Below are 14538 nucleotides of genomic sequence, written 5' to 3'. Positions count from 1 at the left end.
ACATATATTCCAAATTAACTAGTTTATCTTGAAAATTGTAGCCCTCTCCTCATTTTAACCGTTTATATGGTTAAAGAATATTCTTAAGAGACAATTTTTACATTTTTTATGAATGAGACCCCCAAATTATAGGCTATTTTATTTGAAACAAGTGTTAAAACCTTTATGAGAGGTTAAATGGGACAGATATCTTATATGGGGGCTATATCAAAATATAGACCGATTTTTTGGTGCATTGTTGAGTCATGAGAACCTTAAATACCAAAGGTTAGCAAATTCATGGTCCAGATTAAATATTTATACCCTCAGCCATATGGCTAGAGAGGGTATATATCATTTGATACGGCATCAACGAAATAACTGTTTTAAATCCTAGGTCTCATTGGAACAAATCCGTTTCAGGACATTTGGAGTCAGTCTAGCGATGTTCATCTGTCTGTCTGTCTGTCTGGCCGGCTGGTGCGCACAATAACTCTCGAAGGGAGTATTCGATATGATCCAGACTTGTACATAGTAATATTACTGTCAAACTTAGATCGAGTTCGGAGATGGACAATATCGTTCCCCTCTTTCTGGTACCTCCGCCACAAAATGTCAAAATTTTCAATAAAATTATTTTACTGCACAGAAAGAGAAAGAATAATCCGATTTTCCCCTAACTTTGCAAATCCTAATATTTTCATCAGTACTAGGTAAGGTGAGAAAATTGACAATATCGGTGTACACCATCAAGTACCTTCCCCACAAAGGGTCAAAATTTTGAATAATATTAACTTTTATAAAATGTAATGTAAAAATCCGATTGTCTTCAAATTGTGCACATCACAATATTTCTATTAATCCGAGGTCTGGTGCGAAGATGGAATATATCGGTCCATTCCTTCTAGTACCTCACCCACAAAGGGTCAACATTTTGAATATTCATGAAGCTCATAAAACACGAAGTTACCACCCGATTCCATTCAGACTTGGTAAATTTCAATATTTACATCAACGCAAGATTTGTTATAAAGATAGTAGAGATCGGACCATTCCTTCTAGAACCTCCCCACCAAGGGTAACATTTGGAATAACCAAAACGATCATAAAATCCGAAATAAACATCCGGTTATCTTCAAATTTCACACATCGCATTATTTCTACTAATCCAAAGTCTGGTGTGAAAATGGGATATATCGGTCCACTCTTTACTCTCCTCCGTTATGTTACTAACCAATGCACAAACACATAATATCCAGTAGGATATAAAAATAGTGATGTAGTCGTAGTTTGCCATTCGGACTTAGCTTCCCTATAAATATATCAAAAAAACAGTGATGGCGGGTTTTTGGCCAAGAATAATTCCTGTTCTCCTCTAAAACTGATTCTTCCGTTTGCGACGGGTTATTAAAAAAAAAAACAAAGCAGTTTCTTAAATATTTATAAATATATTGAAAACTTAAAATAAAAATTATACAAATTTAGTAAATAGGATGGATTTATGAATATTGTTATAAACAATAAGGACTTATTTTAGCAAATAAATAATAAAATGTATGTTATAGTGATACCCAAATAAAATTACTTAACTCGATTTTACAAACCCAATTTCACCATTTTGATTGCAATACTCTAAAAATATAACTTAAACTTAGTTACAATAAACTTAAAATAGAACTAACCCAAGTTCTCAGCTTCTATATGGACCTGTGATATTTGTCACCACCTCTCATTGTCATGACGGCTGCGAACAGGGCAAAAAAGAAACCAGCCATACCTGTTGAGCCAACCAGCAGTATAAGTCCACCAATAAGTATTGGTATCAGTGTTAAAAACTTAAGTTTATAGGCCAACAAAAGTGGCAAAAGTACTTTTTTAAATTTCTTCTTAATTTTTTTCTTTATCTTACGATTAGTACCGACATCATGTTGCGTGGTTTCTCCCCAAGCTGTCGTTTGTAAAACTTTCAGTGATCTGGATGTTGGGCTTTCCGTCGCTGGCGTTAAACTTTTCTCCACAGCATCATTAATATTATCTATTTGGCCTTGACCTTCATTATTAATCTCTTTTTTTGTTACCAAATTTAATGGCGATGTCTTTAATGTTCCGGTAGTTTTTATGACTCTCGCACTGGGCAGCACTGCAGGTGTAAGTTGCAAAAGTGCTTGGTCATCATCATTGCCATCGTTTTCATCTGTATTAACGAGAAATGAGGGGAAACAATGAAAAATGTGTGTAGTACATACAAAGTTTTATTGTAGGCTAGAGAAAATTAAAACATAAAATACGAAAACATAAACTGGGAATGCCTATTTTCTAAAGTTTTAAATTACTGGGATCATGTACTTTGCTCTTTTATTACACCCAAGTGTGATTTCAAAAATGTATTAATGCTGCTCAGTCAAGTGATGATGTTTATGATGAGGAGGAGATTTTCAATTTAATATGAAATTTTATTGGCAATAAAATCACCAGCTTATGATTGACGTTATATAAAATTACACTTAAGGTCCTATATAGAAAAGCCAGTAAAAATTAAATTATGAAAAAAAACACACATTTTTTCCTTCCAAGGGCCTTTAATCGCCTAACACATTAACAATTTCAATTGCATTATTAAATAGTACTTCAAAATGTATTGTCAGTCTAAATATCGCCCTAAATTTTAAATAGAGACACGATTCCGCAGAATGTATTTTGATGGCCCTAAAATAAATTAGAAGGTATATATCAACAGATCCATCTGCTCATGATTACCTAGGCGAATGCGTAAAACATGAATACACAAAAGAATTAAACTATGAAATTATTTCTTAAATTTCAGATTTTAGAGTTCGACAACAGTTTGTTGCAAATATTGCGATATACAAAATTTTGGACAGAATGGTGCACTCTATTCCCTTGATTTGGTATGATCTATATACAGGGTGAGATAAAAAACTGCAACAAAGTCAAACGCCATAATTTTTACATTTTTTTTTTTAATTTATTGAATGAAAGCAAAAAATGTCGGCAATAGCATTAAATCTTTCTGCCTGAACGTTGCTCTGCGGTATTTTGGCCCATATTTTTTAGTGCCAACCATGCTTTCCGAAATACTCCATACACAATATTTCAACGGATTGGTATCCGGAGATTTTGGTGGCGGAGAATGCGGTGGAAATGAAACGAGAAACCTCATTTTGTAACCATCTTATTGGCGCGTGCTGAGTGCGATGGTGCTGAGTTCTGTTGGAATGTCCAAGGTCTGCGGCCAGAATGTTTGTGTGCCCAAGGCTTTAATACACTCCCCATTATATTTTCGTGATAGCATTCGTCATTTATTCTGATGCCACGATCGATTAATACAAGCGAAGAGCGACCATCGGCTATTATGGCGGCCCACACAATCACCATGGTCGGCGCTTGAGTTCTGGTGTCCAACCGAATGTGGACATTTTCAGCTGACCTCTTTGACAAGTAAACACGATCATTTTATTCGTTTACAAACTGCTGGGCGACGAATGTTTTCTCATCGGAGAAAACCAAATTCGGCAGTTCACCACTTTCGGCCAAGCGAAGCAACTCTTTAGCTCTTTTGAGTCTATTTTCTTTCTGTTGCGGTGTAAGTTCTTGCACTTTTTGGAATTTCAATGGCTTTACCGAATATCGGGAGGTACCGGGCTATAAGAAGACGTGGACCTGCACTGACAATTGTCTGTCATAAGCTGTAGTATCCATTACGAACTTCAAATACCAAATTTTAAACAATGTCGCTAAAATCATCAAGGTACCGAATATCGAGAAGTACAATTATATGGGGTCTCTACGAAGACGTGGACCTGCACAGACACTTGTCTGTCTTAGGCTGTAGTATCCATTACGAATTGCAAATACCAAATTTGAAACAATTCCGGTGAGTGATGCCGCTAAAATCATCAAAATGCCGAATATCGGGAGGTGCCGTTATATGGGGGCTATACGAAGCCGTGGACCTGCACAGACAATTTTCTGTCATAGGCTGTAGTATGCATTACGAACTTCAAATACCAAAATTGAAAATAGGGAGGTACCATTATATGGGGGCTATACCAAAACATGGACCTACATGGTCCGTTCAATACCAAAAGTCCTGCAGACATAATATACATTTGAGTAAAATTTTATCATCATACCTCATTTCGTTCGGAAGCTAGAGTGATTTCCACTGACGGACCGACTTCGCTAAATCGACAAAAAATATTATGCTGATCAAGAATTTATACACTTTGTGGGGGTGAAATGGATATTTCGAGGTGTTACAAACGGAATGACAAACTTAATATACCCTTTCCCTACCCTATGGTAGAGGGTACAAAAATGTAGATTTTTTTATCCTTTTCTGCCGTTCTACTCGCACGTTTTCTGCTTAAATTGCCTACACGATTCCTTCGAAAATTTTTTTTCTCTCAAATGTTATTGCAACCTTAAAATAATTACAATATTATTTTTCATTGAATATCTTAATTACACATTCTTCTTTTCGTCTGCATGTGCGAGACTTATCTGTGGATGAGCTACAGACAGATTTCCAACCACCACAATCAATTACATGAAATATTTCTTTTGACTGTGCCTTGGGGGGTTATTCGTATCTCATTTTACGTTCAGGCATTTTGGGGCATTAATAAATTATAAATAAATAAAAAAAAACTCAATTCTAGACTGATGTTGGTATTCGCATGAAATTCATTGAAATTGCTATATCAATTTGATGTCTTGGTAAAATGTACAGCAATTTGTAAAAAAAATTCAAAAACATAGTTTGGATTTCGTTATGGTATTTTCTTTACATTACATTTCTCCATGTATTTTTTTTTTCTTTTTTTAATGACCCTCAACTTGTTGATATTTGTTTTCATTTTGTGAAATTTAAAGTCGTTTCCAATGAAATCAATCCCTTAGAATTGAGAATAAAATAATGCTAAGAGAAGATACGAAAGTTCATTGGCTTCACTGTATGATCTTTATTTTTGTCTGTGTGTGCGTCCAGGGGAATATGTTGACTCACATATTCAATTATATTTATTGCGAATTTGGTAATCTGTTTCTTTTGAGGTTTACTGTTCAGACATAACATATTTTTGGAGTAGGGTAATGGAAATTGTTATAATGTTGCGCATTGTCATTCCTTCGATGTGTTGCTCCCTTTTGATGGGTATTTATTATTAATTATTTGTATTGATTTTTCTTTGGTCGTAATGACAAATCTCTTACAAGAAATTAATTATATTTAATATTTATTTCTTTCAGCATTGCTTCTCCGGCTATTTCGTCAAAATTAAAAGGTAAGGATAAAACTTAATTAAATGTGCAAGAAGAGGTACGTTTAAAGTTTCCCTTAAAAGATTAATGCAAATAAGGCGAGTTGGACTTTCAAAAGCAAAAGGATAAACGTTTTACTTGTATGTCTTATCACTTATCTACTCAAGTAAATATTTTGTAATGAATTATACAACACACTTCTCAAGATTTTTAACTGGGATCTTAGTGTTTATAGTTTGTAAAGTGGAGAAAGGTGAAAATGTTTATAAGTGCGGTTGTAAGATTTAGAAGGGTTTCCAAAAGAATTTTAGTTTTATGCAATTCATTGGTTCCTCTTCTATTGAACTTATGATCTCGTCACTTGGGTAAAAAAGTTTTTTGTCATAGAAGTTCTTTTTAAAATAACTTCTGGGGAGCATATCCCAGACAAAAACAAGGGAACTGATGAGGACTGGTGGCTCTTTCCGAAACCTAGGTATTCCCTGCCTTATCACCTGGTAAACATTACCATCGTTCTCCCATAATAAACAAACATTGTTTTTATAAAAACAACAATAATCCCTTTATTCCTTTAAGCCTGACCATTTTGTAACAACAAAATACTATGGTATGCCGAACAAACAAGCCAACGCTGTTCTGTTTGTAAATGTATATAAATGTATAAAATCGCGTAAAAATGTGACATTTGAAATTTTTCATTTTGACTTTTGAAATGTACAATTGTAATGTTTTATAAATCATGCAATGTAACATTTTTACTTACCATTTTCGAATGAACACATGCAGCGTGTTTTCTTTTTGAATTCTAATATGATGTGTAGTCTTTAAAGCGACAACGGACAAAACTGTTATTTATAGATTTTATGTATTTATTGGTTAAGTGAATAAGATATAAATATACAGGGTGAGATGAAAAACTGCAAACAATTTCAGACTGCTGCCATTTCTAAGCCACTCGTCCGACAGCTGTTAAAATTATTCCAGTGATAGTTCATTATATTGTTTACAAGAGTACAAAAGTATTTTGGTGAGAACTTTCCAGAAAAAAAGTTAGTCGTGATGGAATTCAAGCGTGATTTCTTTATATTTGGCTGGAATACCACGAGTGGCTATCGTTAGAGCACTCCAGAATATAAATGTGAATAAATCTTTTGTGTCTCATACCATTGCTCGTTACCGTTAGCGGAAAGTATACGGAAGAAAACAGCAACATCAGCAGAAATTGTTCGAAAAGTAAAGATGCGACTTGATCAAAACCCGCGTCGCAGTACCCAAAAACTGGCTCATGAGCTGAACATATCGTAATATTCCATTCGGAAAATATTGAAAAATAAGCTCGGGATAAAGCCATTGAAATTCCAAAAAGTGCAAGAAATTCGCCGCAACAGAAAGAAAATATACTCAAAAGAGCTAAAGAGTTGCTTCGCTTGCATGAAAGTTGTCAACTGCCGAATTTGGTTTTCTCCGATGAGAAAACATTCGTTGTCCACCAGTTTGTAAACAAACAAAATGATCGTGTATACTTGCCAAAGAGGTCAGCTGAAAATGTGCACCATCGGTTGGCCACCAGAACTCAAGCGCCGGCAATGGTGATAGTGTGGGCCGCCATATCAGCTCTTCGCTCGTATTAATCGACCGTGGCATCAGAATAAATGCCGAATATTGCCACGAAAATATTCTGGAGGGTGTATTAAAGCTTTGGGCACATTTCGGCCGCAGACCTTGGACATTCCAACAGGACTCAGCACTAAGAATGCTTACAAAATGAGGTTCCTCGCTTCATTTTCAACGGACAATGGCCACCAAAATCTCCGGATACTAGTCCGTTGGACTATTGTATATGGAGTAGTTTGCAGAGCAAAATTAGCACTAAACAAGTAAAAAATCAGTAAGTTCGGCCGCGCCGAACTTTGAATACCTTCCACCATTTGGAACGAATTTGAAATAAAATCCTGAAAAAACTTTGTTAAAATTTTAAAAATACCGAATACAGCCGTTATATTGGTGCCTATACGACGTGGACTCACACAGGCATTATTTGTCATGAGTCATTCAAATTCGGAACTTGAAATAAACGCGAAAAATGTAGTATAGAATATAGGGAGGTACCGTTATATCGGAGCTGTGCGAAGACCTGACCATTACGAACTTCAAATACGACATTTCAAACAACTTCGGTGAGTATTGTACCTAAACTCGTCAAAATACCGAATATAGGGAGGTACTGGTATATGGGGCATATAAGAAGACCTGGACCTGCATATACAATTTTCTGTCACAGACTGGAGTTTCCATTACGAACTCTAAATGCGTAATTTGAAAATATTTTGGTGAATAAAGACGCTATACGAAGACGTGGACCTGTACAGACAATTTTCTGTCTTAGGCTGTAGTATCAATTGAGAACTTCAAATACCAAACTTTGAACAATTCCGATTAATAATGTCGCTAAAATCATCAAAATACCGAATATCGGGAGGTACAGTTATATGGGGGCTATACGAAGACGTGGACCTTCATGGCCCATTTACGAACCTAACCTGCGTACTGGAAAAATAAACATGTGTGCTAAATTTTAGCATTCTATCTCAATTCGTTCGAAAGATAGCGTGATTACAACAGAGAGACGGACATAAATCGACTTAGAATTTTACGCTGATCAAGAATATATATACTTTGTTGGGTCTGACATGAGTATTTTGAGGAGTTACAAACGGAATGACAAAGTTAATATACCCTCCATAGTATTGTGGAGGGTATAAAAATAATAAATAGTGTCGATCACCTCAGGCAAGCGCTTCGCCGAGAATGGACCAAAATACAGAACAGCATTCGGGCAGCGTGTGTCGGTTTCATTGGCCGTTTGAAGGATATATTTCGTGCCAAATGTGACCAATTCGAACAAATCTAAACTTATTCTAATATTTGATGCTGTTTCCGACATATTTTGCTTTTATTCAATAAAATTAAAAAAAAAAATGTAAAAATTATGGCGTTTGACTTTGTTGCATTATTTTTATGTCACCCTGTATATATATATACTTTGTGGGGTCCAACGGATCGATAAATTTAATGTATCCTCCATAGGATTATGAAAGGTAAAAACATATTATTATCCGGAGTCGCGTGACTTTTTTCTACTTAGTCTCCGGCTCCAGCAAAATTGTACGACTCTGGCTAATGAATTCCGTCTCCGCAACCCTTTTAACAGCATGGTATTGTATGGTGTGATTTCCATACTAGTGGAATTCGCAGAATGTTGAAAGTTTTAAACAAAATTCCTTTTTCATGAAAGTGAAAGGAATTCCTTCCAAAGCGAGCATACATTGCTCAAATTCCTTTCCAACTTACAAGGACACTTTATGATTTAAGTGAAGTTTATTCAAGGTCCACATCCTTTGTAACCAATTTTCTCGTTGACCTTAAATTGAATTTCTAAGCCAGAGGTTATTATAATCGCCATAAATGCTGGCTTAACTTTGCCTTTGATTAGGCAAAACAAATATTCTCCTGAACCAACTCTAAATATGCTTTCATATACATGATTGGAATAAAGTTCAAAGAAATGTAATGTAATTTCACCACAGACTCTTTTATGATTCACAAATCTTGCATGAAAAGGAAAACCTTTATACACATATGTAATTTCATCCCACAAACACCTTGAATAAAGTGTCTTGACCTTAAACCTCCCAATCGATTAGAAATATTATCTTCATATGTTTATACACTGGGTGATATGGCAATTTTCGCCCCAGGCACACATACGTATGCTTATGTGTACATTCGACTCACCTGAATATCTTAAAGACGCTTCGACATCCTCACCTTCAGTGTCGACGTCAGGTGGATTCTGGACAAAAACATCTTCATTAGCATGGCCTCCTTCATTTTGATTGCCTTCGTCGGTATTCTTATCCTCCTTTGCCATTATATCCTTAAGAATATCACCAAATTGTTTCACTTTGCCTAAAGCAGCGTGAACGAGGATTTTGCCAATTCCATCAGTGTCGTTGTCAGCATCGACATTAACTTCTTTATTTGCCGGGAAGGGGGATGGATCAGAAATGGCTTCTAGGTGATTGCCATTAGTTGAGATGTGCGGATCTTTTGTTGTCAAAATGTGTGAAAGTCGGTTGTCAATCAGAGCTAAGGCTGGGACTGACACAAATTTATCCCCAAAATGACGTTGAACATCCGTCGTGACATATTGACGATTGGTTGTAGAGTCTGGCATATGTCGTAGTCGTTGGGCTTGTTTAGCATCGACAATATTCGTTTGTTGCGTATACTTTGGAGATATGTGAGAAGAATAGGTACGATTCACCTGCTGTTGTTGTTGTTGCTGCTCCTGCTGTTGTTCGATGGGGTTATGCGGCTGATAGTTGTTTTTCACGTTGCGGTTAATGCCTTCAATATTTGTCAATGGATGCTTTTGATGATGGTGGTGACGACTACGATGTGTTATTGGTGACAATGTTGATTTTGTGTTCGGAACATCAGCACCGCCACTGAATGGGGTAATTTGTGTTTTGTTGTAATTTCCGTTTTGATTATTATAGATGAATAAGCGATTTGTAAAATACTGGGTTGGTGCTGAAACACCGCCAGATGACGGCTGCAGCATAAAGGATACATTTTCACGTTCGATATTCTCGTTTGACTTCATTGACAATGAACCAGTGGCAGCAGCACCACCAGCTGTTGTTATCCACCACTTATGAGTTTTCAATAGCGGCTGCCAAGAGTCATAGCTTTTTTGAACTGCCACAGCCGATGGAAATGACCTTTGATCCGGTGTCAATGAATTATACCACTGATTATCCAATAGAGCCCATGTCCTGTTCTTTTGCAGCAGATTCAAATTTATTATCAACAAACAGATTAGAAACAATCTTTCAATCATTTTCAGACTTAGGGTTTTTATTTATTTAGAAATTTCACTTTAATTAGAAATTTTACAAAGTTTTTCACTGGCCTGCGATTGGTGATCATCCTCCGTTTGCGGCGGATAGGCAAATAAATCGTGGCCCAGTTGGCCTAAGTGTTTTATTAACTTCTTCTTTTTTTAACAATTTAACACTGACAGTGTTATTTGTTGTTTGTGTTGTTGTTGCTGCTGCTGTTGTTGTTCCATTAGAAATTTTCTTTCTAAATCTAGCCATTACAAACCATCAATTTTAAGGTATTAGCAGTAACTTCGTTGTAGTTCACTGATTTTTATGGCTAATTTTATTTTATTTATCTGGAAAAAATACAGTTGTGTTAATGCAAAGAGCAATGAGTTTGGATGAAATGAAAGAGCATAAAAATAAAATTTAGAGGGAAATTAAACCATATCAGACTTTCAAAGTTGTTATAATATAAAGAAGATCATATGGGTGCAGTTTTCTAATAATTTATTTTGCTCAACGTTTAAAAATCGCCACGAAATAATTGTTCTAGACCCCGTCTTGGGAATGTCAATTTTCATACCTCAACAAGATCAACCAAGTAATCTAGGAGCTTCTGCCCGTTTACCCTACTGTGTTCCCAAACAGTGACAAAAATCGGGAGAGCTGAAAACAACAAAATTGAATTTTAGCTCTGCAAATATTTCCTAATATATTAAATTTTCTTATTCTACAAATATTTTCGAATTTTAAGACAAAATTTGGCAAACAAATCGAAAAATTTAAAAAAATATATATAGCGAAGTATTCTAAATACTAAAATAGGTTGATTTCTTTTTTCTTGTCAGTCTCAAATATTTAAATCAATAATTACTACAAATGTAGGTGCCTACAAATTTGAGGTTTAAAAAGTGGAACTATGTGAACCAATACAAGCATTTTTATAGGGACATCAGGTACCAATTACGAACAACAAATATCAAATTATAGCACATTTGAACGAGTAAAGAACGTCTTCGGACGTCGGACGGGGGACGGGGCCGACTATATGAATTTATATATGAGAGCAATATTCTCCTCTGAATCGATTTCTACTGAATTTGTCGAGGCGCTTGTGCCTTTACAATTCGGGCTTGTATTAACCATTTGGTGCACAATAAACATGAAATCAGATAAAGATATATATGGGAGCTATATTCAAATCTGAACCGGTCTCGATAAAATTTGGCAAATGTATTTCTGAGCTGTATTTGATATATTTCCCCAAGTATCGGGGAGTGCATTTTACGACTGCGGATGATAAATATGGGAGCTATATCTTTATCTGAACCGATTTCTATAAAATTTAGTATATTCATTTTCAGGCATAATTTGGTCGTATGGCACATTTGGGCTGATATTACACGTTTGGTGCACAGGAAAAGACAAATCGGACGAAGATATGTATGGATGCTATATCTAAATTTTGACCGATTATCTCTAATTTCAATAGAGCTCGTTCTATGGTCAAACAAATTAATTATGCAAAATTTAAATGCGACCTTTACTTTGTTTACAAGAATAAATAGACAGACGGGCGGACAGACAGAAGGACGGACGGACATGCATAAATCGACTCAGAATGTGAATTTCTTCTCAGTTCTTCTTCTAGGATTCCACTAAGTAACATTCCCATACCTTCTGTAAAATAAAAGAAAATGTCGAAGCGAATTGCTCCTCTTTTCGATTTATCACCATAAATCTGGGACCAAAATTTACGGAAACATAGGTTCTCGGTAAGAACCAAAATTATATATTCATAAAAGCCTGAATATTTAACATTGTATGTTAATTTCATTCTTGAAATTATATCATATGGTCCTGCCCTAGGTTTAACGTCCTATGTCGTGTAAATGGGTATTCAAAACAATATTCGAAAATGAAGAAAAATATAATCCTGTACCTCTGATATTTGGCTTTACTTGTCAACGAATTCAGGATCAATGCAAAAGTCGATGTCAATGCGCTTTTCATGTATTTGTAGTTTTGTTAATTTTGTTTTTTTTTTTTTCACACAAAATTGTGATCCATTTCACCAGCTAAATATTATCCAATGACCATCCAAAATGCTAGGCTTCAACGCTGTCTAAACTCTAGCCTCTTTTTGACAGAGATGTCCAAGCAGATTTTTACCATGAACCAATACACGCCACGCGAGCGCTCTAAAATAGTTGAAATTCACATTCAACAGAAGAAGTCAATTGTGAAAAAAAATGTGAGAAGTGCGCCTTCTAAGAACACCATTAAGCGTTTATATGAAAAATTTTCGACTGGTAAGGCTCTTTCTAATCCGAAGAGGCCATATAAAAGTCGACCAAGGCAATCGGCCGAGAATATCACTGCCGTACGAGCCAGTGTTGAGAGGTCCCCAAGAACATCCCAAAAACGCCGTTCTCAGCAGTTGGGCATGGCTCGATCCACTTTACAACGGATTATTCACATTGATTTGCATTTGTTCCCGTACAAAATTCAATTGACGCAAAGAATGTTGACTGCGGACAAGCCTCGTCGATTGGAATGGGCCCAAAGGTCCGTCGAATATGGGCAATGCAATTTTTTTGTTTTTGTTCTATTTTAAACCCATAATATTTTGCGAATATCTTATATATATATATATATATATATATATATATATATATATATATATATACAATGCCTAAGGCATTGTGGTTCAATGGTTCTTATTAAAATCATATCCCAATTTGATCCGATTTAAATATAATTAAAAAAAATACTTTTACACCAAACTCCGCCACACCTTTCATATTTCATTGAAATTGGTGCGTCAAATATGTGAAATCGGCCGATAATATATATATGGGAGCTATATCCAAATCTTAACTAATTTCCAATTAATTTGCCACATTTATTATTGTAACCAAATTCCGCCACACATTCTGAATTTCATTGGTATCGGTCATATATATCATGTTTGGTGCATAACATATATGAAATCGGCCGAAATATATATGTTACCTATACCCAAACCTCAACTGATTTCAATATAATTTGGCAATTTTTTCTGGTGCCAGATTTTGTCTCTCTCCCTTTGGGTGCATCAAATATGTGAAATCGGCTGAGTATATATATGGGAGCTATAATCAAATCTGAGCGTATTTGAATATAATTTGTCAAATTTATTTTTGTACCAAATTTAGCCACTCATGCCGAATTTCATTGGAATCGGAAATACGTATCGTGTTTTGTGCATCAAATATGAGAAATCGGCGGAAAATATATATGGGAGCTATATCCAAATCTGAACCGATTTTAATATAATTTGACTAATTTATTTTCTAATCAAAATCCCGTTACATATTCCAAATTTCTTTGGAATCGAACATACATATCGTGTATGGTGCATAAAATACATGAAATCGGTCGAAAATATATATGAGAGCTACATGCAAATCTGAACCGATTTTAACATAATTTGACAAATGTATATTTGTTTTAATTTCCGCTACACATTCCAAATTTCATTGAAATTAGAGATACATAGCGTGTTTGGTGCATCAAATACATGAAATCGGTCGAAAATATATATGGGAGCTATATCCAAATCTGAACCGATTTCAATTTAACTTGACACATTCATTTTGGCTCCCAATTCCGTTACTTATTTTGTTTGGTCCACCAAATACATGAAATTGGCCGAAAATGTATATGGGAGCTAATCCAAATCTGAACCGATTTCAATATAATTTGTGAAATCATTTTTTTAGATAAAATCTATCACACGTTTCAAATTTCATTTAAATTGGGGATACATAGCGTGTTTGGTGCATCAAATGCTTGAAATTGGCCGAAAATATATATGGGAGCTATATCCAAATCTGAACCGATTACAATATGATTTGGCAAACTTATTTTTGTTCCAAATTCCGTTACGTATTCCAAATTTGGAGACTTTATCTTCAACCAATCAATTTTTGGGAGGTACCTCCGATTCTGATGCTATCTTCAGTTCCAAGCGGAAATTCAAAAATGTATATAGCCTATGTTACTTTCAGGCGATGTTGCAGTATATTTGGAAATTTTCAGGAAAATCTATTCAGCGGTTTTCGAGTCCATAAATTACAAACAAACGTACAAACATTTTCCTCTTTTATAGATATATACCAAAACGTGAACCTGCACAGACAATTTTCTGTTATAGGCTGAAGTATCCATTACGAACTTCAAATACCAAATTTGAATTAATTTCGGCGAATAATGTCGCTAAAAACATAAAAATACCAAATATCATGGACCTGCACAGACACTTTTCTGTCTTAGGCTGTAGTATCCATTACGAACCTCTAATATTAAATTTGAAAAAATTCCGGTAAATAATGTTGCTAAA

At 35.2% G+C, this 14538-nt stretch overlaps 1 protein-coding gene across 1 annotated transcript; it reads right to left on the bottom strand.

Moving 5' to 3' along the window:
- Positions 1-1407: 1407 nt before the first annotated feature.
- On the bottom strand, positions 1408-10281 carry LOC109614479 (rho GTPase-activating protein gacU). The gene is made up of 2 exons (XM_020040013.2): positions 9058-10281; positions 1408-2173 (listed from the first exon to the last, which is right to left on the bottom strand). Exons 1-2 carry the CDS (start codon positions 10166-10168, stop codon positions 1677-1679), a joined length of 1608 nt encoding a protein of 535 aa, XP_019895572.1. The 5' UTR covers positions 10169-10281; the 3' UTR covers positions 1408-1676.
- Between the last annotated feature and the right edge of the window lie 4257 nt (positions 10282-14538).

The sequence above is a fragment of the Musca domestica genome, unplaced genomic scaffold (assembly GCF_030504385.1).
Source record: "Musca domestica strain aabys unplaced genomic scaffold, Musca_domestica.polishedcontigs.V.1.1 1, whole genome shotgun sequence".
Classification (NCBI taxonomy): Eukaryota; Metazoa; Arthropoda; class Insecta; order Diptera; family Muscidae; genus Musca; species Musca domestica.
Note: the sequence above shows the minus strand (reverse complement) of the source record. Positions and strands in the feature narration are given on the sequence as shown.

Excerpts from the sequence above, each read along its gene's own strand:
- LOC109614479 (XM_020040013.2), bottom strand. The coding sequence starts at position 10,168 with ATGATTGAAAGATTGTTTCTAATCTGTTTGTTGATAATAAATTTGAAT. Across the intron at positions 2,174-9,057 it reads AGCGTCTTTAAGATATTCAG|ATGAAAACGATGGCAATGAT; the intron begins GTGAGTCGAATG and ends TCGTTAATACAG.